Source organism: Canis lupus, chromosome 6, assembly GCF_003254725.2.
Source record: "Canis lupus dingo isolate Sandy chromosome 6, ASM325472v2, whole genome shotgun sequence".
NCBI classification, from domain to species: domain Eukaryota; kingdom Metazoa; phylum Chordata; class Mammalia; order Carnivora; family Canidae; genus Canis; species Canis lupus.
This window is the reverse complement of record NC_064248.1, coordinates 52061271-52085106: the sequence shown is the minus strand read 5'-3', so window position 1 is coordinate 52085106 and position 23836 is coordinate 52061271. Positions and strand designations below refer to the sequence as shown.

Sequence of the window (23836 nt, the reverse complement as noted above, 5' to 3'; positions counted from 1 at the left end):
TATTTATAAAAGGAAGGATGACATCTTGTTATTTTATTATTAATTTTTTAAAATTTTCTGGTTCATCCCTATGAAGATTATCATACTTGCTGCAATCATGGAAAATAAACACATATATGAAACTGCCATTACTACCATATATTTTTATATTTTTAAGCCATTTACTGTTTTCATAGCATGACTTTGGCACTGAATTTAATCTAAGATGATTAACTGGATTCAGGTTTTTCTATCATTGTTGACCCTTCACTGAGGTTGCAGTAAGTCAACTGAAACCATGAGATTTGAATTCACTGTACACAAAGAAAGGCGTGTTTCCTACATAAAACTGTGTATGAGATTTGATTTTGCTTTTACTTAAAAGGTCATGAAACATTGCCTGTTTTAATGTGGTTCATTCATGAATACAGCCTTTCAAAGGCACATAAAAGGGTTGATTTCAAAGGTGTTATGAAGCATCTATATTCCAATTTTAAACTTCTTCTTTTATTTAGAAGCTATAACAAATATGCATTTAATTAACTGCTTTTATAAATTAATAAGGCTAATAATTAATACAGTGCTAAAATGTAATATAGGAATTTAAAAAAAAGAGGTTAAAAAGAAAGCAATGAAGACTCTCAAGATAATTACATAGAATGATGCACCGCATTAAATAGTTTGGGCACTTCTTCCAATACCACACATGTAGCACATGGGTGTTGTAAAGATTATTGAAACATTTTCTGTAAAGACTTTAAATTCCCAAATGAAAATTTTATGTAAATACTAAATGTTATTGTAATTATTTTATGAGATGTAGCTCTTTTGCTCTCATTAACTATGATTGCATGTTTAATGCACATTCAATTAGATAATTCTGTTGTGTGAGTTAGTGGTATTGTGTCTTAAGTACTGGATGGTAAGCTTCTGGAGGACATAGGGTTGTGTCTTCTATCTCAGCATCTCTCTTTCTGGTGGGCTGGGACTGCCTGTCTGTTTACCAAAGTACTGGACACCTAGTAGGGACTCACAAAATATTTGCTGAATGAAGAAATAAGTAACATAGTAGATGGTCAATATATGTATGTTAAATGCAGTGCTTTCAAGAAGTCAAGGACTTCTAAAAACACACAACTTACTCTTTTCCAAATATATGTTATTACTTTACAGAAATTCTATGGGAGGGCTTAAATTCAATTCATTGTGGAACGTGCTGTAAACCGTTGGGAGGCTGTGCCCTGGCTGCTTCTCCAACATTGTGTATTCTTTCCCAGACATCCACAGGCACTCTCCCACACTTCCTTCCAGTCTCTGCTCAAACATCGTTGCCTCAGTGACACTCTATTTAAGATTGCAAACCATCCCTTCCCAGTTCTATTTTCTTTGCCATTGCACTTTCTATCATTTTCTTATTTACTATATTTAATGTCTTTCTCCCTTCAGCTGGAATGTAAACTCCACTAGAGTAAGAATTGTTGTTTTGGATACAAAACAGTGCTGGCATGTACTAGATGCCCCATACTTGTAAAATGAATGATCAAATACTGACATATTATTTAATTGTCTTTCTGCATCACCACCTGATCTATAAAATGGGAATGATCTGGTTTATCCCTCTTATTTCATGGTGATTATTCTGAGAATTTTATGGTATCATGTTTCTGAGATTAAATAGTTTTCAATGAAATCCCATGATAATTTTTATGACTAAGAGAATAATGTCATATTCAGATTTGCCATTTTCTACAATTTAGTTAGAGTGCAAACAATGACATTTTATAGTACTGCAACACTTTGGTTTTAAACATCCACAGATAAGACTTTTAAAAATATGCTATTGGAAAGTGTAGAAAGCATCTTCATATGCTCTTTTGATCTTTCTTTAGAGTCACACTGTGGGCATTTTATATTTGTAAGTTAACATATTATTTATTTATTTTTTATTTTTTTTATGCTTTTTTTCCTACAACAATGTTTAATCTCCATGCTGAGAAGTCCCATATGACTTTTCCCCCCATGCCTTTTAAAATTAGGTGACAAAGTAGAAATCCAGTCATGAAAATAAAAAGGCAGAGGTGTATGAGCCCTGGCTCAATGAGACATATCAAATACATAGCATCCTGGTGTCAGAGGGCAGAGAGAACTGTCCTAGACAGTGTGGGGGAACGATGGACACCGCAGAGGTAAAAATTCTACTTCGTGATCACTCACACGTGAACAGTGCATTAGTCATTGAACAGGGGCAAGGTGAGGAGTACTGGAGGGTGGCACAGTTGTAATTCTCTATGAGGGCTGGGAACATATACTCCTGGATGGGAAATTTTAAGTAGCTATGTTTATTATTACTTTTTTCCAGCAATCTTGCAAGAGGCAGAAGTGTGACATTGAGTTGAGTGAGACGAGCGTGTAGGTGGGTTGGCTGAGGAGCCCTTCTCTTGATGCAGGCCTCCGGCTTGTCAAGGAATGGCTGGTTCCACTGCTGGGCCATGTTTACTCTTTTGCTTCAAGGAAAAGGGTTTCTTGAGGGAACAACTTTACCTCCAATAAAGATTTTTTTGGGTCCAGCTGGGTTACGTCTCTCCTAGGAAAGGTACTGAGTAACTTGAACTCGTCCCATGGAAATCCTTTGGAAGCAACAAAATCAAAGACAATCTGGAGCTTATTGCAGTCCAGGAACCGCCGCTCAAGGAACTCGCCACTGGGGGTCCGGATCCGCAGTTTGCTCACGGGTTCAGCATTTTCTTCCTTTGGTTCTGGAGGCAGGGCCTGCTCTAAGGAGAGCCGGATGGCCTCACGTTCCTCTAATTGTTCTTTGCGAATCTGCTCCAGACGGAACTGCTCTGCCATCTCTCGTTCATGAGCTTCCCTCTTTGCTCTGTCAGCCTCAAGTGAAAGGCGATAGGCCTCATCTTGCTCTCTCTTCACATTTTCTCTGGTTTCACGTTCATCCTCATCCTTTATATCTTCCTGTTGTTGGGCGGTGAAGATCTCCATTGCAGCCATGAGTCTCATCATTAACTCATCCACTGTTGTGTTACCTTGTATCACATTTAACACTTCGTTAGATGATCGCTTTCCCATAATAATCAGAAAAAGTGGAAACTGATCTGTTTCTTGAGTCCGGATGGTTTGTGCAACAACACTGCCAAAGTGTCTATTGCACATTGTCAGAAATCTTGCTCTGTTGGCGTCCTTTGTCAGATCCCAAGCCCAGGTTATAAAATTTTGACTCAGATAAGAGACAATAGATTCAGCACAAAGCATTTGTGAGCAGAACACGTTGGTTAATACACTTTCATCATGGTGGAGGTAGATAGCAAGAAGCTTTCTATCTGGCTTTCACATAGAAGGCCTCTTGAAAAGCAGCTTCTAATGAGCCAGTAAAAAATACAGGATGGCAGTCACCATATCTTGAAGAAAACTCTGCTGTAAATTGTAATAAGGCATCTCCTTCATTTTTTTGCGTTTTCTGGCATCATTGGAGATTTTCTCAGGGCAGAAGATGCCATGCCGAATACTTCTCCATCATCCACTCCAAATTCGGAAGCATCTTCAAAATTATCTCCATCGCTATCACTAACCATATGAACATCGGTGCTTTGCTCTTCGGACTGCTCCCGGGTCTGCACAGGTGAAGATCTTCTGCCCACTGTAAGTCGATGGCAGGGATAAGATAGCCCTGATTCAGCAAGACACATCGAGTCATCTGTGGCAGAAGTTGGCCAGCCCTCCCATAATTGATGGCGAATGGGGATACTCGTAAGGTCATGCACATTTCTCTTTACCTCTTGAATAGTACTGCTTCCTGAGAAGTTCAGGTTGTACTCCCGCTGGACTTCTCGGTGGGTGATGATCAGCATGAAGTTTTGATTTAATGACTCCTGCAGGGCACCAGCATGAGTAGATGACGAAGGTGGTGGCAAGTCTGGTGTAAGGACATAAAGACTGTTGTTTTTTGGCAAATGTAGTGATTTTAAGACCGTACTGTCTTCCACATCTCCGGTCTTCGAGCCTTTCAACAGCATTTTAGACACAGGAATCTGAAGTTCATTTTCTAGAATCTGTTTAATCTCTCCAACAGTACAGCTGTCTTCAAGTACCACATCAACATTTCTGTCTCTGTACTCAACCCTGAAGTTCAGCATCCGAGGTTGCCTTTCTACAATTTGCCTAGATGGCATTACAGGTCTAAATGCTGAAGAGGAAGAAGGAGCAGGAGCTGAAGCTGGGTGACTTGAATCAAATGCAGGTCCTGGTATAGTCTCACCTCCATAGTCACTTTGTAGAATGCCATTTTCCTGGGGTATTACACCATTGATAGCTGCCACTTAGTCCCAATTATTTTGCTTAAGCAATGTAATAGCTTCATCAATGTTTTCAATGCCAGTACATGCCTAGATATAATCTTTGTTTCAAACCAACCCAGGAACTTGGACAAGTCACTTCCTTTTTCTGGTCTCAACTTCCACAAAAGGAAAACTGAGAAGCTGGAAACAGATGATCTCTGAAGTCCCCTGAAAATCCGCCAGGATCATCTCCCGGTCCATGTTGGACGCCATGGCGGCTGACGAGTTCCACCAGTTAACATATTTTTTAAAAAGGAATGGTTCCACAGAAGAAAATTTTTATAGAGTCACATTTTATAGATATTGAAGAATTCTTTTTAGATTTCACTAAAATCCTAGGAAATTCACTAATATCTAGGACACCTTTTTATTAAATTATGTTTCTTGGCTCACATTCTTTATTAGAATTGAGATTAAAATTTTTTCCCCTATTTACCCAGGACAAATCCTAAGAACTATGATCCCCAAATGTGTATTTCTCCAATTTGACAGATGCAAAGAGGGCCAGTATTCTAAACAGACGCCATGTTAAAGACAGAGTAGCTTACTGGGACAGGCTGCAATGTTGGGTACAGAATGGTGGGGGTGGGTGGGATGGGAGTTAGAAATCATGCCCTTTACCTGAGATGTCTAAAAGGCATGCATTCTAAAACGCAAAGTTGTAAGACTTTCTTATAATGCTCTGCATGAGGCCTAAGTATTTCCAGCACACCTGTGTTTCTACTATGCACTTCTGTAAATACTCACTCATCACCTTTCTTCCCCCTGAGGCCACCTCCTTCAACAGAGAAGGAGCTGAGGGAATACTTGCTGAATGAATAAACTAATGGAACTGTGTACTCTTCTTATACAAACGATCTTATTTTCACTTCTCTGCTCTCCTTCTTCCTCTTCATCATGTTCCATCTCCACCAATTCCCTCACCTCAATCTGACCTTTCCATACAGGGAACTATGTATGGACTCATGCACTTCCACCTCCTCCATTTTAAGCTGCCACAGCTGCCAACAGTGGGCACCTTGGTACACAGCAATAGAAACAAAACCTCTTAAAAAAAAAAAAAAAGAAAAGAAACAAAACCTCTAACATGTTCTGCTTTTTAGGATAATGATTAATGATACTCAATTAATAAAGCATTTATTGTATCACTGAATATTGATATGATTCCCTTGCCTTAACACACTGTTGATACTTAAGAATCAACCAAAGATGTTTCACATACTTTGTAAACATCCTAGGATTTCATCTATATTCCCTATTTCAATTCAAAATGTTTCCTTCTCAGAGGCTTGGCATACTGATTTACAATAGAAATAATGACAGGACCTTTTTCAAAGTGATTGGAACCTTTCTGGTATAAACTTTATACAGCATAATGAATGTGTTGGCATTTGGTCCTTATTTGCATACTATAAAAATAAAACAGAGTGTACAACAAAGTCCCTGTTAAATTCACATTACCTGTTAAATGAAGATACTCAAAAGGCAATGTAACCTAATTAAAATCAAAAAATGGTATTCAAGCCTACTTATATAACTTCTAAGATAACACATATGCACTAATATTTGCAATGCACGCAAAGGGTATACATCTCATTAATTACACTGGAAAAAAATCCCCAGACTTCTTTGATCTAATCAGTCATTTCATAAAATTTTCTAATTCCAATATTAGCTATTTCAAATGTTGGGCTAAAGTCACTTTTGTCTATAATCAATGCACGAGCAATTCTAATCCAAAGCAAACTCTGAAGGATCTTTGCAGTTTAAAATTTGATGTTTTTCACAATAATATATTGAAAGTTTGAAAATAAGAAAATATTTCTTTTTTCTCGTAAGTGTTCCATTTTCTCATTGTTCATACTTTCTGGCTTGCTCATGAATGCACAGATGTTGACATCAATGCTGTTTTTAAGCAACAACAATGAGGTGTTTGTTTTGTAATCTCTTCCTCCTGTCTCCCACATATAATTACATGATCTTGGAAGCTTTCAAAACACATAGGAGAAAAGTAGCCTTTTAAGATGAAGTAATTGTATGGCTGGGGTTTGTAGTCTTCTAAATTAAAGGTAGATTATACATTTTTCCTACCATATAAGATTTGCTAATTTGAGAGTTCCTTTAAAAAATAAATTTATAAGCATACGCTTGTCTTAGGAATTATTGCATAAAGATACACACAATCAAGAGTTGGGGGAAAAGGTATTAAGACTGCAATTTTGGGTCATCATATGCTTTCTTTTTTAATATTTTCTATATATTTTCAAAACACATCATAAAAACTACAGCATTGATTGTTTTAATTACTTACAATAAGGCAAAGAACAGCCTCTAGAATAATTCAATTTAAGAGACAAAGTCTGGTTCAGAACCTTTTGAATTATTTACAACCACCGCCAATTGTTCTATCATTTAACGAAGGAAAAGAGAGGTATCCTTCCCTCCCCCACCATCAAGTCATCATAGTAGAATACTATAAAAGCTTGTGATGAGGATTTTAGTCTCAGATGCAGCCCATGTCCCCACATGTCTCATAAATTCTTCTAATGCATTTTCACATGCATGATCGTGAATGCCTATTCAGTGAAAAGGTTTACCATATGCTACATTTTTCAACTACCAAGAACAAAGGGCAAATGGTTCCTGGCCTTGTGTTTGGAACAAAAAGTATAAAAGCAAAAGAAAAACCTTTTACATTTTTACTAAATAAAAGAATGAATACAGATTGTAAAGACCCAGGGGAAGCTTCTTTTGGCACCATGCTGTTCATTCTTGAGACAAAAGTATTCAATGAGGGACGGATGAAGAAAGAGAGATACAGACTTAGTAGTCCTCCTGCTCACTTAATCCATTTTAGTAAGAAACTTTTTGTGCTACAGTACAGCATAAAGTATTTCCTTCAGTATAATTTCAGAGTGATATGAATTTCTGCTACTTCTTTAGGAAGAATTCACAATATAGTAGTTGGTTACTGTTAAGCGTTCTTCATTTATTTTTTCTTTTCCCCTTCAAGATACTGGCAGGTATGCCTCTTGAATCAAGCTAAACAATCCCTTTCCTTTTTCACTTTAAATATATTCTAATAACTCAGAGTACTATTTTTCTATTGAGAAAATAACTCAGAGGATTATTTCTCAATAGAAATTATTCAGCCAAGCCAGAGAGACTTACTGCATTTGTTAAATGTATAATAATTTCCTCCAAATTATTTATGTAAATAATATATGCATATGCATATATAGAAAACATATAAATTATATACACACATACATTTTTCCCCTCAATTAACTACCCCAATAACTACAATGAAACAGCCACCCATGAGCACAAATTACTCAGCCAAAACAGACACACAGACACACACACATTAAGAATCCTATAAATTGGAAGAAAAAAATCTTAGTATACAAATTTTAGGTTAAAATTTTTGTCCTTTCTATGCATAGTCCTTCTTTTCAAATTGTAACGTACTACAATTAGTCAATCAGTTGGTTACCAGCCTTGGTTGAGTGCACAAGCAATTTCTGGTAAAGTACTCACTATATCAAAATTCCATAGCAAATATGTTATAGGTGCTGCAAAGCTCATCATATGGAATGTTATCTCTATCTTATACTTACAGTATCTAAGAAATGACAGGAAAAATTCACTCACAGCAAATTAGTGGCCACATTTCATGTGTTACAGGACATATATAATTTTGGTGTGGTGTCGGTTTCATAGCACAATTTTTTTGATGTGTATCAGAAGGGACCCAAAGTGGAAAATTAACTAGACTTTCTAACTAGCAGCCTAAGATGCTCATCTAAAAATACTTGTGCCTTAATAGTGTTTTCCTTCTCATAGCAAATTACTCTGCCCCACTTCACTTCTTACTGCCCGATATGTGGTAACTAAAGAATTTCTAAGAGTCAAGTCATTCTAGGTGCAAAGCATTTTAGTTCACAACCTATATTTTTCTAAGCTTGCTAACAGAAAGCTGCACTGAATTATTTCTATTGCCTGGCTTGGGTTTTGGTCTGGTTTGAAGGGTCAGCTTCTTCATCTGGTCAATTCATCTTAAATAATTTTGGCAATGAATCTTTTTTAGGCCACTCTAAAGCATCATTATTAAACTAGGTATCTCATTCTTTTTTTAAAAAAAAAAAAAAAAACACTCATCAAACCTTTAGTACTCTTTTGCTAGGTTTTCCTTTAATAAATTAAAATTTGTAGCACGACTGTTTTTACTTCATAGGAAGCAACTGCTCCTATAATTATGAGGAAGAAGGGAAAACATTCTTTACGGGGGGAAAAAACAAACTCTAGGAGCCATATAGGGTGAGAAGAGGGAAAGACTACAATCCATCTACATATTTTTCAAGGACTTCCTTACTGAAGCAAGTGTCATAGCACTGATTGATTCTAATTTAATCAGTTGATTCTTCCATACTCTCCACCCTGGAAACAACAATTCATTTAAAATAATAAAAACTCCTAAGCCTCTGGAGTTTTCCACCTTTAAATGGGATACTTATCGATAACATGGAGTCATCCAAGCCTTATCACTGATGATGTTTTTCCTGAGATCCCTGCACCCCTTCTCTGTGATATACTAGTGTGTGTGCATCTGTTTGTGTGTGTGTGTGTGTTGTGTTTACTCTTACAGCATGTACAGCATGTAAAGCTATGGATTTTATGAAGCAATGTTTTTTTTTAATTAATTGTTATTTTGTATGTGTTTGTCCTGTCTGCCCAGCAAATTGATATCCCTTTGATGGTGGGGATTCTTTCTTCTATACCTTATTGTTCCATGTAGAGTGTCTTACATATATTAGCTACACTCCTGATTAAGTAGATATGGCAGCTATTCAATATCATCTTACTATAAAAAAGATTAAGAAAATGATTAGTATAGCAAAAGTAATCCAATAATCCTGATGCTTAAAGAACATTGACTTTTTCAGTTTTCATTTTGCTAGATTTGGGAATTAAATCAGTTTTTGTTGAGAACCTGAAAAACATGTCACAATATAGAATGCTTAACAAAGAGGGCAATCTAATTCCTTATACCTTTGAAAAGATTTCAAACCATGTCATTCCATTTACCTATAAGGACTAAATTCACATGAATTAGCCTCTCACTCATGTAATGTGGTGTAGAAACTTATTGTCTTGTCAATGGCTCATGTAGAGCTATAAATTGGAATAGGTGAAGGAAATGTATCCAGTGACTACAGTAGATGGTGACAGTGCCAAATCCTTCCAGAATCACTGAGTAAATGCTTTGTTGTCCAAAGTGCCTTACCTGTAAGTTTAATCTATAATGATATTTAATTTTGAAAATATTATTTTGTTTTAGCTCCAAGGTATACAGCAACATATTTTTATTTGAAATGGATCCTAGAATACTTTGAGGCCATTAGCATAGCACTTCTCTTGAAGTACTTCTTTTGGTAGTTCGCAGTTGCCAAAATGTCACATTATTGTTGGTAAAACAGAAAACAAAAACACTTGTACCCAGAAATTATTAGGGATTTACGTCCTATAAAGCTATCTACAAATACAACATAATTTTAAACTATGAAAATGTTGTTCCACTTGTTACTGGGATGATAGGATTAATGTAAACCCTCTGAGATATCCTTAACCTGGAGGTGTCACCAAATGCCTCCTGAGTTCATCTCCAGCCTAAAGGATTTCTTATTGACTCATATTTTCATACCATTGGTTCTCAATCCTTACTCCAAAATATAGCCACACCAATATTAATCAATAATGTTTAATTTTCTAAGCAGTGTATGAAAGGATCTTGACAACTTACTATCTCTCCTGCTTGCTAGCTCTTTCACTACTGACAAGAAATACTCCTCAAACTCTACAAGAGAGGTCAGATGATATAGCGAAAGGACTATGGGTCTCCACACTTAGTAGCTGTGTACTGTCGGTGAGTTTCATTTTATAATCTCTTGAGTAAATTATCAATGTCTGTGATCCTCAGTCTCCTTATCTGTAACATAGGATTAATCATGCTCCCTTAGTGAACAGTTATTTTTTAAAGGATTTCTATTTATTAATATGTAAAGAAACAGATTGCTGTCTCTATCTCTATTGCTATGTCTAATCTTATCTCCATCTCTACTTCTATATCTGTATCTCTAAGAAATAAACATAATGCACTCAACAAGTATTAGCTAGGTCCTCTGCCTTTGCAATTCTCTAAAATTAGCATATATTTCTTACATATAAATACTGAATGAAATATGTAAATTTCAATTTCAACAAATAACATATTATAACACATGCCTTTAAACAGTACAACTGTGTTGGAAGAATGGTTGAGGGAAGTATAAGAAATACATTTCTTTTAAATAAAGCTATCTATAGTAAGCAGAAATTCTTTAAATAGATATATTCTGTTGCCTGGTTCATCTGATTTTGATTTTATTTTACTATGTTGTTTTTCCTTCAGTTTTTTTCATTATTGAAATACAAATATGCTTCTTATTAAAAAATACCTAGAACATCAAATCCCATGCAATAAGAGTGTTAACCATTGTAAACCCTGTCATGTCTCTGAGAAGCAGAGGAATTATCTTGTTATCAATTTAATAATGGAACATTGAAGTAAATGATGCCATCCACTGACACCAGTAACACTGTCTCTCTGGGGAAATTCCTGTCTGTGAGAACTGTCAATCTAGATGGATACGGACATATTAAACATACTCCCTTCAATCCATAAATCTACCCTTTCTGGGATGCCTTAATAAAAAGATTCCCTATTTTGATAAAGACAAGCTATGCAGGATATCTTGACATTACTATCTATAATCTCTATTTAAAAAAATTTTTTTGGAAGAGGTTAGTAAATAATTTAACATTTTCTTCTCCTTCCTTTTTTAGCATAACCCATATGTAAATATGTTTCTGCGGTTTTAGATGAATAAAGTAATAATAATTACACAGAGATGTAGGAAGTAGATAAAAGGTATTGTTTCAGCTATTTGCTTTGGCAAGCTTTTCACAGAACACAGTTTACCTTTATTAGTTTGCATTGAAATTGCCTCTAGTTCTAATTCAGATGGTTGTTAAGACAATTACTTATGTTAAAAATATGACACATTTTCCCATGAGAAAATATGACAAGAAAAGTAAAAGTTATAAATATATTATTAAATATATAGTAGTAGAAAAGAATGAAAATATTCTCAGTATAAAAATACATTGTAACAACAAACCAAAAGCCAGAAATCAGTTCATTTGCATTATGAAATTACCAAGATGTTTTGGTATCTGAGATTGTTGGAGCAGATTAAACTGCATAAGTGGACACACGTTTTAGTTCAAGACAAGAAGCAATGACATCCTCAACTCTTTCCTAAGGACTGAAAAAGGAAGAGTAGATATTGATAAAAGGAAAAAAAAAAGTGGAAGTAGGAATCCTAGAAAAGGCTCTTGAAACGCCAACTAATTTTGGACTCTTACTCCCCACAGGCACCAGAAATTCTATTTACCCAAAACCAAACCCATCATCTGCCTCCCCAGATCTTTTTCCTGCTGCATTCTATCTTCACTGAATGAGGTCATACAGTTGCTGGAAAAGAACTGAGAATCATTCAACAGGATTTTGCTACCCTTGCTATTTGAATAGTCACCATCTCTGGAAATTCTAATTCCTACACCACTCTAAAACTCATCACCTCTTCTGTGTCCATTACCTTTGTTCAAGCTGTTCTTATTTATCACCTGCACCAGATTCTACTATACCCCTGGTACAAGCAGCTATTTAATATATATAAATATAATGGCTTTAACCCTCACAACATTTTTATAAGATAGGCATCAACCTTCCCATTTTTAAAGGTTTTTAAAAAGTTAAAAATAACCTTTATTATAGGTTCGAGAATTGAAAGAAAGCCTAGAAAAATGCAGAATGAAGAATAAAAATCTATCTCCAACTCTTATCATTTGACTCTAGACCCTTTTCACAAATGTGAACCACTACTAATGTAGTTTATCTATATAAAAAATACATTTTTGTAGAAAACAGACCACAGTATGCACAACTGTTCTGCAACTTAATTCCAAAATTTATCTGGACTATTCAATAAATCAGCCTCTGTGGATATGTTCTTCCCAGTTTTTTTTTTTTTTAAGATTTTATTTATTCGAGAGAGAGAGAGAGAGAGAAGCAGAAACATAGGCAGAGGGAGAAGCAGGCTCCATGCAGGGAGCCCAATGTGGTACCCGATCCTGGGACTCCAGGACCACACCCCGGGCCAAAGGCAGGCATTAAACTGCTGAGCCACCCAGGGATCCCCTTTTCCCAGTTTTTTAAAACCACTAAACAATATCACAATAAACATTTTTTTACACATATGTTAGAGTAAATTCTTAATCAGATATTTGTATCAAAAGACACATGCATTCAAAATTGTATTGCTATGGTCAAATTATTGTGTAGAAAGGGTACAGATAATCTCACTAACAGTGGATGAAAATGGCTCTTTTCCTATATTCTATCATATTAATCAGAGTCCTGGCAAGAAGCAGATGGTACACTCAATTTGGGTAATTTGAGTAAAGATTAATGAAGGGGCTATTTGCAAAGGTAGGCTTGTGTAGGAAAACCACAAAAGACAGTGCAGGATATGAGAGGAGCCAATAGGGAGCCTTTACAACCCCAAGACATAAAGGATGATGGAGAGTGCCACCACACAGAGCCTGTGACTTCAGTAACAGGTATGGTGATCCCGCAGGGAAAGGTACCCTTCTGCCTTAATGTCTCTGGTCTCCCCTGACTGAGCCCAGTTGAAAGCAGGAGAACAAGGTAACCTGTTATTGCAGATCAGCCTTCTAGATAAAGACACTGTGGAAAAGAGGGGAGTAGATCTGAGCAGCAAATTGAAAGTGTCAACTATACTTTACAATTTTCTTAGTTGGAAATTAAAAAGTCTTTGTAAAAAAAGAGTCTGTGTATAATGCTAAAGCATGTAGATATTTTTATTCTGTCATCTTGGTTTCTGAACTATTTTATCCTCCTTTGCTAACTGGTTTTGTTGTCTCCACTCTTGCTCTGCTTCCATCAAGTTGCTACACAGCCACTCAGAGATCTCTCCAAAATGCAAGGGAAATTCTTATCATTTCTCTGTATAAAATCTCTCAGTAGCTCTTCAGGTTTCCACGCTAAAGTTGAAATTCCTGGGCAAGAATAAATGACCTTCACAATTGGGCCCCTGTGGTCTTGGGTCTCCAACTATCATGCGTGCTACGCATGCCTGCTACCCCAGTTTGCCTATTTGCATTCAGCATTCAAGGGGTACTAAGTCATTCAGTTACGAGTTATAAAACATTTTCTCACACTTGTATGTGACTGCATTACTATGCTAGCAGTGCCAGCTCCTCCTTTGCACACATGCAAACCTTTCAGTCATTCTTCAAGATATCACTCAAGAGTCCTCTCCCCTGGCAGGCTTTTCCTAACCAACTCTCCTCTTGGCAGAGTTAGGCACTTGGTACTCTCAGTCTCTAGGTGACATTGTGTGTTCTCACCTGAACATCGTTTTTTGAACTTGTTTACTTGCTTATCTTCCTCTTTAGGTTGTGAACAACTTGGGTTTGTTGCTTTTTCCCATTATTCACTTTCTCTTTGATATCCAGCACAGACTCTGATGTCTGACGGCCTAGTTGTGAGTCTTGAAGCCTTCATTAATTTGTTGTATGTACCTGTCGAAGTCTATTAATTTCTCCATCTTTTTAAAGCTATAAGTGGATATAATCACAGTGCCTTCCTAGGATTATTGTGAGAGTTAGAAGTTTTTAACTTTGCCAAGCTCTTAGCACTATGTCTAGCATAGAAGCTCTCGGTAAAATTAATGTCATTAATTTTGTTAGCTCAAGAATGTTTATGTATCATCTCAAGCCACCAAGGATCCTATTTCCAAGAGATTCAGAGTGACTATTTGCATGAAAACCTACTAGATTTCCCTGGAGATATGTGAAAAGGTTTGGGGCTTGACACTAAAACTCTAGAGGACATCAAGTTTAAGATTTCTAAGCAAAGAAAAACAAGTGACTGCCCAAATCTCTGGGTAACCAAGAAACAGGAGAGTAGTTACTGTCATTGTCCAGTTCTTGTTCATTGCATCATCCATAACACATAAGAGTGCCAAGCATATAACAAGTGGTAATAAATATTCATTGGAAGAATATATATGCCTTAGTTTGGAATACAAACTGCTTAACAGTATTGACCACTTGTGGCCTGAGGTGACATACAAGCCCTTCTCAGTGCCAGGGGAAAGAACTCTAACACCTCATAGGAAAGGAAACACACCATTCAAAGAGCATGGTGACAATCTGATGGTCTGAAAACCATGACCTCTGGTGGGAGGTTCTCCTTCAGCTTTGAGGACCTCATGGCAGGAGCAATAGAAAGAATGCTTCTAAGAGAAGAGGCAGGAAGAATTTCTATATGAGCTGAGGTTCTGAAATAGTAAGAATGAAATAGTAAGACATGTGAAGTACTAGCCTCTGAGGACAGGAGCAAGGAGATACAGAACAGGAGAAAAAGGGATTGGAATTCTGGATTAATACTGAGTGCTGCTTCTTAGTTCAAATACTCCTGAAATTGTGATTCATTTCTACTCCTTGTTTTTACTTTGGGAAAAGCAAGAGATGTAGAATTATCATCACCATTAATTGCAAGTGATATTAAAAATAAACTTTTAAAAATCAAAAGCCTATATTTTACATTATTATATTAATAAAGGTACCAATATTTGGATATGGAACTGTTTGTGGAGTTAGAAAATGCACATTTCAAACAAATAATATATTCATTAGGAAGAAGTGTACAATTAAAGTGAAGCATCCATCAGTGAAGCATCTGACTCTTGTTCTCAACTCAGGTCATGATCTCAGGGTGGTGAGATCGAGCCCCATGTCAGTTTCTGCGCTGAGCATGGAGCCTGCTTGGGATTCTCTCTGTCCTTCTCTCTGCCCCTCCCTGCTCATGCTCTAAGTAAATAAATAAAATATAAATCTTTTCTTTAAAAAATTTTTTTGATCTAGGTCTGAGATTTCTCATTTCCAATTCCATGGTGTTATTGGGTCAGTGGCATTTCCCTAAGATCCTGCAGGTCAGAATAGAGACCTGGAACACACGACAGGGTGGTGGGCTCTGGTGCTTTATTCACTGAACATCTACTATGTGCTGGGAACAGTGCTAAATCCTAGGTATACAATAGGGAAGACAACAGATGTGATATTAGCATACATACCTCAAGATTATGGTCTGGTGGGGACTAGAAACATTCAAAGAATATAACAAAATGGTGTCGGACTACAAACTGTTATCAATGCTGCAAACAGGTTGCTATGCTAAACAAGTATATAAACAAACTAATTAATTAATTAATTAACGGCTACTTAAAATTGATCATCCTTTCAGGTAATATCTCCTCAAAGAAGCGACCTGCAAATGGGAATCTGACAGAGGGTTGGAATTTGTTGGGTCATTAACGGCCAACTTCAAGTAACAGGAATATCACGTATCAAGGCCCAGATGAAGTGAGAAACAGTCATGTTGAAATACATAAAAGAAGACTAGTTTTGCTGGATGGTAGTAACTGAGGAGGGAATGAGATGAGATGCTGTCAGGGGAGCAGATAGCAGTCACAGTAAAGTGTTGATCCTAGCAAGAGAAACCATATTGAGATGATTTTACTGGGCATGACTAAAAAACTCTCTTAACTCTCCTATGCTGGCTTATGTCCATCTTCTTCAACTCAAGGATGGAGTTAAACAGAACTGAATTCTTGATTTTATTCAAGTATGTAGGTAACCAGATATCCATCCTGTAAGCTCATTTTCTGTCTGGTTCGTGTCTGGCCAAGTGGGAGGAGGGGTATGATTATGGCTAAGCGGAGTAGGTGGATGGAAAGCGGCAACTTCTTTTGTTCCTTTCCTTTCAGACCTGATATTATCCTAAAGAAGAGAGTACAAAATGACATTGCATCCCTCCTGCTGGGGAGAGTGCAGAATTGGTCATGGGCAATTGTGAGCGCTGAGCTGACATAGTACCCTGGTGACCTGAACGAGTTAATGCATTGTCCAGAAGCTCTAATTTACAACCAGGAAGAATCTGGAGCATTGAGAGGCAGATTGAATAGGTCCATTTTTACCCATTGTGATTTCAGTGACAGGTCCGGTTTGCTCTAGTCTAAACTGACTCACCAAATCATGCATTCAGACAATTAAATCACTGACCCTTTGACATTTTGTAGAATCTTTGCAATGTAACACAGCACTGTCACTTCAGGTTCCAGCTTTATATGCCCTTTACTTTCCAGTTCTCTTCTCTTTTTAGGCATTTTGCACTAAAAATCTTCTTTGACACTCATTTTTAAATAAGATATTAATACTGTTTCTTATCTTTCTATTATTAGCCTGTGAATGTAATACTTAGCTCATAAGCTTGCTATAAAAACAGATATACAACCAGAAATACAGCTAATCCTTTTGATTCTAAGATTTGTACCTCTTTCATACACCAACACTAAATCATATGTTTGTCTTTTTGTGTAGAACTTTCTTAGTGTATAATACACTTATTATAATACATTTATTTTCACCTACTGGTTTTGAAACACAACTCCAATAAAATATATAGCTAAAAACAATGGAAAAAATGCTTCTAGGGCAATTCATAAAACTAACTAAAATCATATCTGGAAAAAAACTTGGCACTCTTTCAAAGGACAAGTGGAAAAGTAGTCCCCATAATAATAGGTGTTTAATGGTTACATGGGGGAGCTCCAGAACTTCTGTGAGGATGATTCATGGAGAAATGGCTATGATACTGCTGGATGGACATGGGACAGAAATGTGTCTACACGAATAGAGATAACAACTGAGAGTGGTAGTTAGAATACTGTTGGCAAAGAAAATATAAACAAGCTACAGATAAGAAAGAGAAACACAGATTAGAAACCAGAGCTGCTAGACTTTGAGAGAAGGATCCTTTGGCCTCACTAGTTAAACTGTATCATCAGAACCACAGTACAGAGAAAATAGAAATTGGTTATAGTACTACACATCTTTTAGTATTTGTTACACAAATATTTACAGTGAAATTCTCTATGACACTCATTACAGAGTTTTGGCTCATAATTCTGACAGGATCCTTCTGCCACCTTCATAAGATCAATTCTAAAAAGCCTTCTCCCCCTTCTCCAGACACCAATATTAGCATATGGTCTAGTGGGCCCATGTTCTAGATTCTTATGCCCACAGTGAACTAAATCCAAATGCTGTTTCATTGAAGTAAATTTTTCTTAAGTGTTTTCTACAATATGCAAACCTAAACAATTAAGAGTTCCAGACTGGCCACTGGAGCTTCCCATACGATCTTTATTCTAATGTGTTCCAAATGCACAGGCTAACCAATCAGCACAGCCTTTAGCACAGGCTAAAAAAATCAGTTTTTCAGATTTGAAGTGTTTTTGTATTTAAGAATATATAAGACTATGACAATAGAATAACATTTATTAAATATATATTAGATAAAGAGTCTGCCTTGGAAATTTAGGGCATGTGATAACTATGCTTATGGTAGTATATTATAAAAAATTGAAAAAATGTTTTGGAGAATGTATTCATTAATTTAAAATCCCCAGAAAATAAATATGTGTTCATTTGGCATACATAATTAATTTTGTTTTATTAAGTATAGATTAAAATTAGCATGATAACTACATGTTACTAAAATACTTCAACTTAAGAAAAACAAATGCAAAATATCTAGTCTCCTCCTTACAACAATACAATACAATAGATTATTAAGCTGATCTCTTTATTAAACTGATGATTTGCCTATTTAGAACCTTTAGGTAAAACACAATTGGGCAAATCAAGAGATTTCAGTGTAACATGAGAATTCTATAAAGCAACAATTATCAAAGTAGACAGCAGAATTATTGTTATTGTCTTATTAATTAAATATTAGTCAGGAATATTTTATTGCTAAAACTATACAGATATCAGAAGAAAAGAAAAAATTAGAGATTTCTACTCTCTTTTTATGACCACAACTTTTTGAAGACTGTAATCTCCTGTAACGATCCAGCTCTTTGTTACTCCAGAGGAAAATTTAGAAAATACATTTTATAGAAACAGATGTCTATGATTAGTAAGTTTTCATATATGGTTGTGCTTCTGCATTACAGATAAACTTCAATATAGATAAAAGTATATCTGGCATTTTACAAAACAGACGTCATCTAAGCATGCAATGGCTTTATTCCAATCCTCTCACTCTGATCAAGTCCTTCTTCATAAGATCCTAAAAATGTTCTTACTTGAACCTTTGACAGAATTCTTTTAATTATTCTCTTTTTCACAAGTTTCAAACCTCGCCTGCATTTTAACTGCACAATTTCATACATATTATACATACTGGCTGCAGTTAGCTGAAAAATAAATCTACATCTTCTGAATTCTTTACAACTCAATCAAAGAACCTAGTAAAGCAAACATAAAAAATCATAACATATGCTACTTATATGACTGATGCACACAGATGTTTGTTACGCCATTTCCTCTAATTTTCACTATTTTCTTTTTTTTTCAAAATTAAAAGAATTAATTGAAATTATTGTTTATTGATTATAGGTCTGAAAGAAGAGTTGTAGAACCAGGAGTGGGCTAAGAGTTGGAGAAAACAGAGAGGAATTAAGAGGCAAGAGCTCATGGACATGTCAAAAAGCACATATGGTGGTGGATAGGGGCTTTAGTTCCAGTAATAGGACCTCAGCTTTCAAGATAGTAGAGGTGGAACATTTCCTTAGGAAAACAAGGACAGGAGCTGTCTATAGAAGAAAGGTAGTGAGACGGGATGGCAAAAATAATCAGGGGATAAAAAGTCAAGATATGATAACAAAAACCATAAATGTTGATGTTAGAGTTGCCTACAATGATGGCAGATAAAGATTGAAAGTCATATGAGAAAGTTCTCATAAATTTTTGCAAGTGAGAAGGAAGAAGAGATGACAATGCAGAGCAAGGAAGAACGTGGCTTAATCTCATGACATATGGCTCAGTGACAAGGCATAGTTAACTACATACCTACAAGTGGAGTGGGAATCCAGAAGAATGCTGGTTACAACTACTGGTTTAAGAATAGATATGTGGTGTGTAGTGGTGGGGAGGGGAAGGGAGAATGGAAAAAAAAGGACTTCGATTTGAGAGAGTTTGAGGAATGCTCCCCTTTTTCAAAGGAAATAGATATTTTATTAAGGTAGATATTGAGAGTCCAGGAAAATATTAAGGTTATCAAGAGATGTCAAAAGGATACAGGTTTCAGAAGGAAAAGTAGTTAAAAGGAAGTTTCTATAGGAAGGAGCAAATTTAAGTCCTATTGGGTGATAACTGATTAGAGGGAATGAACCTGAAGCAATGGTGCAGGACTCTAACGACAATATAAGGAGGGCAAATAAATCAGTGCCTGTCCAGATTCAGGCCATTTAAGACTATTTGGAATTTTGTTTTATACAATGTTCCTGCAAATTATGACATGAGAGATTTCAGATTCAGAATGGGTAGGGGAATTTCAACATTAATGCAGTCATAGAATATGTAAATTAAGTTGATCCTACATTATTTCATATTTAATCTTCAAACATGTTCTTTGGGAAAATTCTTATTAACAACCACTGACTTCGGATACTACGACACAAAAGGAAAGGCACAGAGCCAATGATTTGTTCTGTATTTGCTTGTGGTTTTTTTTGAAATTAATAATCTGTTTGTTGGTATATCCATCTTTCAGATATTTGAAGTGTTGAGAATTAGACAAAAATGACCTTTCTCGCCCCCTCATTATTATCTCAAGATCCAACATAAACCAACTTCTATTTCTGCTTGGTCAAATGACTGACATTTCTGTGTGCCCAAAGATCTATACCTTCATCACAGACAGGCTATAATACAAAACTCCTGTTTGTCTATTCTAGGAAATTACTAAGAAAACATAACCCCAATCCTTCACTCTACACTAGGTACCAAAATAATTTCACAGCTGATTTAAAACTCTTACCCTCATCTTCATGCCCCAAGTGCAATGTGACCTGTCTAGCCAGGAAACTAACAGAGCATTCTCTCCCTTCCTCTTTCTGCAGTGTGTTCCCCAGCTCCCAGCAGTGGTCTGTTCCCATAGTTAACCTCACAGACAAGATAAAGCTTTCTTGCCCAATGAAGCAAGAAGAAAAAAAATCTCTCTCTGAAAATGTACCTCTGTCTCAAATTTTTTTTCCAGAAATAGATATTAATCCTGCCCCTTTGCCCATTCAGCCAATAGTCAAAGAACCTCAGAATATAAAAATTCTCAGTAATTTTCTATGTTGCTCCCATCAAACCATTTCATTACATATGACTAAAATGAAGTAGGGAACAGAAAATAGTATGTATTCACCTCTGGAATGATCTCATATATTTTCTGAGCAAGAGATCCCACTGGCTTCTCTTATGTGCAATTCAAAGATACCTAAAGAAATGACTAAGTATTTATGGTTCAGTTAAAATGTAAAAGCCTTTTCTTCTACTATTCAATACCTACTGCAAAAATACTACTGCAACGTAAGTTACATGTTCTCAGCTGCAGGGAGAGATCCATTTAATCAAATCATTGTCAGAAATGCAGCATCTTCAGGGCCATGATAAAATCGCCAATCTCTTTGTTTAGGATAGGACTGTGACTTGCCCAAGTTCATAGAGTCGGCAACAGAGTTGTAAAAGACTCTAGTTTTCCCAAATCCTAGTCCAGCATTTATTCATTTATTCCCTATACCTCCATGATTTTCCCCCATCTATCCTTCCCACCCCCCTCAGCCAAACTGCAGGCTTCCTAGTCTATGAACCAGTTGATTGAAATTATTTTAGAAAGTCAGTTCTTCAAATTCTAAACATGAAAAACAAATAGAAAGACACCCCCCAAAAGTTAATAGTCAACAAATATTTATTTGTGTGATTATAATGTAGCAGGCACTATAGAACAAAATTAATAAAATGGAAGCAGTGGGGTTAAGAAGGAAGTATATTTTGTTCAGACAGGGAAGTTTCAGAGTTTGAGCTCATTACTTACAAGTAACAAGGGGATTATGTGCTAATACACAGCTAAGACTGAAAAGTCCAATCGACCAGCCAAGAAACAACAACTAAAAGCAAAACAACAAAAGCTATCTGGGTCTTCAAAAAAATAACTTGATAACAGCTCTTACACAAGTAAATGATTCGTATAATTTGAAAATAAACATGTTGAAAATCTAAGAAGTCCTTAATTTTTTTTCAGTGCGTGTAGGTGTTTTTAAGTTTATTATGTGAGTACCATAAGAAAGGTTTCTTTTCAGAATGTGCATATGGTTATGACAATACTGCTGTATTAATTTGAACTGAGAAAATGGCTAGCTTTTACCAAATAGAATATTGGATAAATAAGGTATTACAATTTTTAAAGCATTTAGAAAATTTTACAAGGATGCAAATGACAACAAAATATGATTTCAGAAAAATTTAAGAGCATAAGTAGTAAAATAACATTCTTAGAAGTGGATGCAAGAGGGATGCCTGGGTGGCTCAGTGGTTGAGTGTCTGCCTTTGGCCCAGGGCATGATCCTAGAGTCGCTGGATCAAGTCCCACATCAGGCTCCCTGCATGAAGCCTGCTTCTCCCTCTGCCTGTGTCTCTGCCTCTGTGTCTCTCATGAATAAATAAATAAAATCTAAAAAAAAAAAAAAAAAAAAAAAGAAGTGGATACAAGAGAAATTTGAAGTTTGGTAGAATTAATACAAATTATTATGAAGCTTTTATAATTGTGCAGAGAAATGTTAAATGTTTAGCTCAAATTATTAATCAGTGTAACATGATATACATTTTAGTAAATTTGAGTTAATGAAGACAATAAAATTATATTATGAGTATGACTGGAAAGATGAATATGGTTTATAATTTTTTTTATTTCACATAATTTCATTTTATTTTTTACCTAATCAACTTGTATCCTTCTTAAATTTTTAATAAATTAATACTATATTGGTAAATATCTTTATGTAAGAAATAAAGTGAGCATAAATTTGTCTGCCTTAATCATAAATAGAAAGAAGTATTTATTACAGTTTGCAATTTATTCTTTCTTTTCTTTCCTCTTCCTTTTTTTGCTTATTGATTTTTTGGTCAGAAGGCATGATTAAGTAGGTATTGTCATAGGTGACTGTGCTATCTATCAGAGAGACTAAAAACGTTGGATTTTGATTCCTGGCTTTGCCCCTTTCTAGTGTTTTTATCTTGGGTGAGTTGCTTTTTAGTTTCCAGGATTAGTTTCCATATTTGTAAAGTGAGAAAATAATACCCCCTGTTTAAAATTGTGATGAGCATTAGCGATCAAGTGTGTCTATTACTCAGCATAGCAACTGGAACATGATGGATAGTTATTACTAATGAATTTAGTCATCATTAATTATTATACCCTGACTAATAGATATTTGCAACATATAATTCTAAAAGATGTGCACCTGGGCTTTAATACTATTCTCTTCAATGTATTTTATTTGATGGTGGGAGAGGGAAAAGGGAGGAGAGGAATAACCAAAAACATCTATCTAGAAAAAGAGGCATGGTGTCCTTAATAAATGTGGACAAACTGAATGCTAATTTGCATAACTTTGGGACCAGTATCTTTAACCTTCATTTTTTTCCTTAGTAAACAAACAGATTGAGCCAGATGATGCTTGATAATTAATGATTCAAAGATTCCCCGGCATTCAAGGACTCTATGATTAACAATTCAGTTATGTTTATTGAGAATGCTAAAAAATGGCAACTCCAGTTTTTTCTACTAACATCAGCTTTCCCTCTAAGATTAGAAGGCTGTTCTGGTGATAATTGGGAGTAAATTTTAACATAAATCAGAAAATCACAGCAATTGCATAGAAGTTCTTTAGTTAGAACTACGAGCATCTGATATTGCCCTTAGAGAATTCCAGCGTGTGATTTGCTGTATTATATGTAATCAGTTACTGGTAGACTTTGATAGATTTGGTCATCTGTTTCCTAGACTCGGCCAACATGGCCTTGGGGACATGGATTTTAAATAAGAATAATAATTTAAACAAAGTATTTTGACAGTTGCCTTAAAAAAAAAAAAAAAACCTTTTATGGCAAGTGTCCTTTATTTATTTGCTGATTCTTATAGATTGTTGAAAATTTTAAGAAATGTACATTTCCACATGAAATTTAATTATAATGTATATGAAAGAGAAGCAGTTGAACTGGACTGAGCATGCATGGAGCATGGTCATAGGAACACCAGGGAACAGAGACCTATATGCAAAGAATGACAAGACACAGTGATGTATGCATTGAAGAACTATAATTATCCTTCCCCACATCTGGTTACTCTTATCAAAATTCTAGTTTACATCTATCTATATGCCTTTTTAGATTTGTAAAAACTGCCTATATATGAATCAACC

General features: G+C 35.7%; 2 protein-coding genes across 5 annotated transcripts in view; both read right to left on the bottom strand.

The window, feature by feature from the left end:
- DPYD (dihydropyrimidine dehydrogenase) overlaps positions 1-23836 on the bottom strand; it is a 796351-nt gene that overhangs the window by 279818 nt on the left and 492697 nt on the right. The window lies entirely within an intron of this gene.
- Positions 2296-4541, bottom strand: LOC112679032 (FAS-associated factor 1-like). The gene is given in 4 exon segments (XM_025478528.2): positions 2296-3316; positions 3318-3442; positions 3444-4376; positions 4446-4541. Coding segments are annotated over 4 exon segments (1998 nt in total). The 3' UTR covers positions 2296-2472.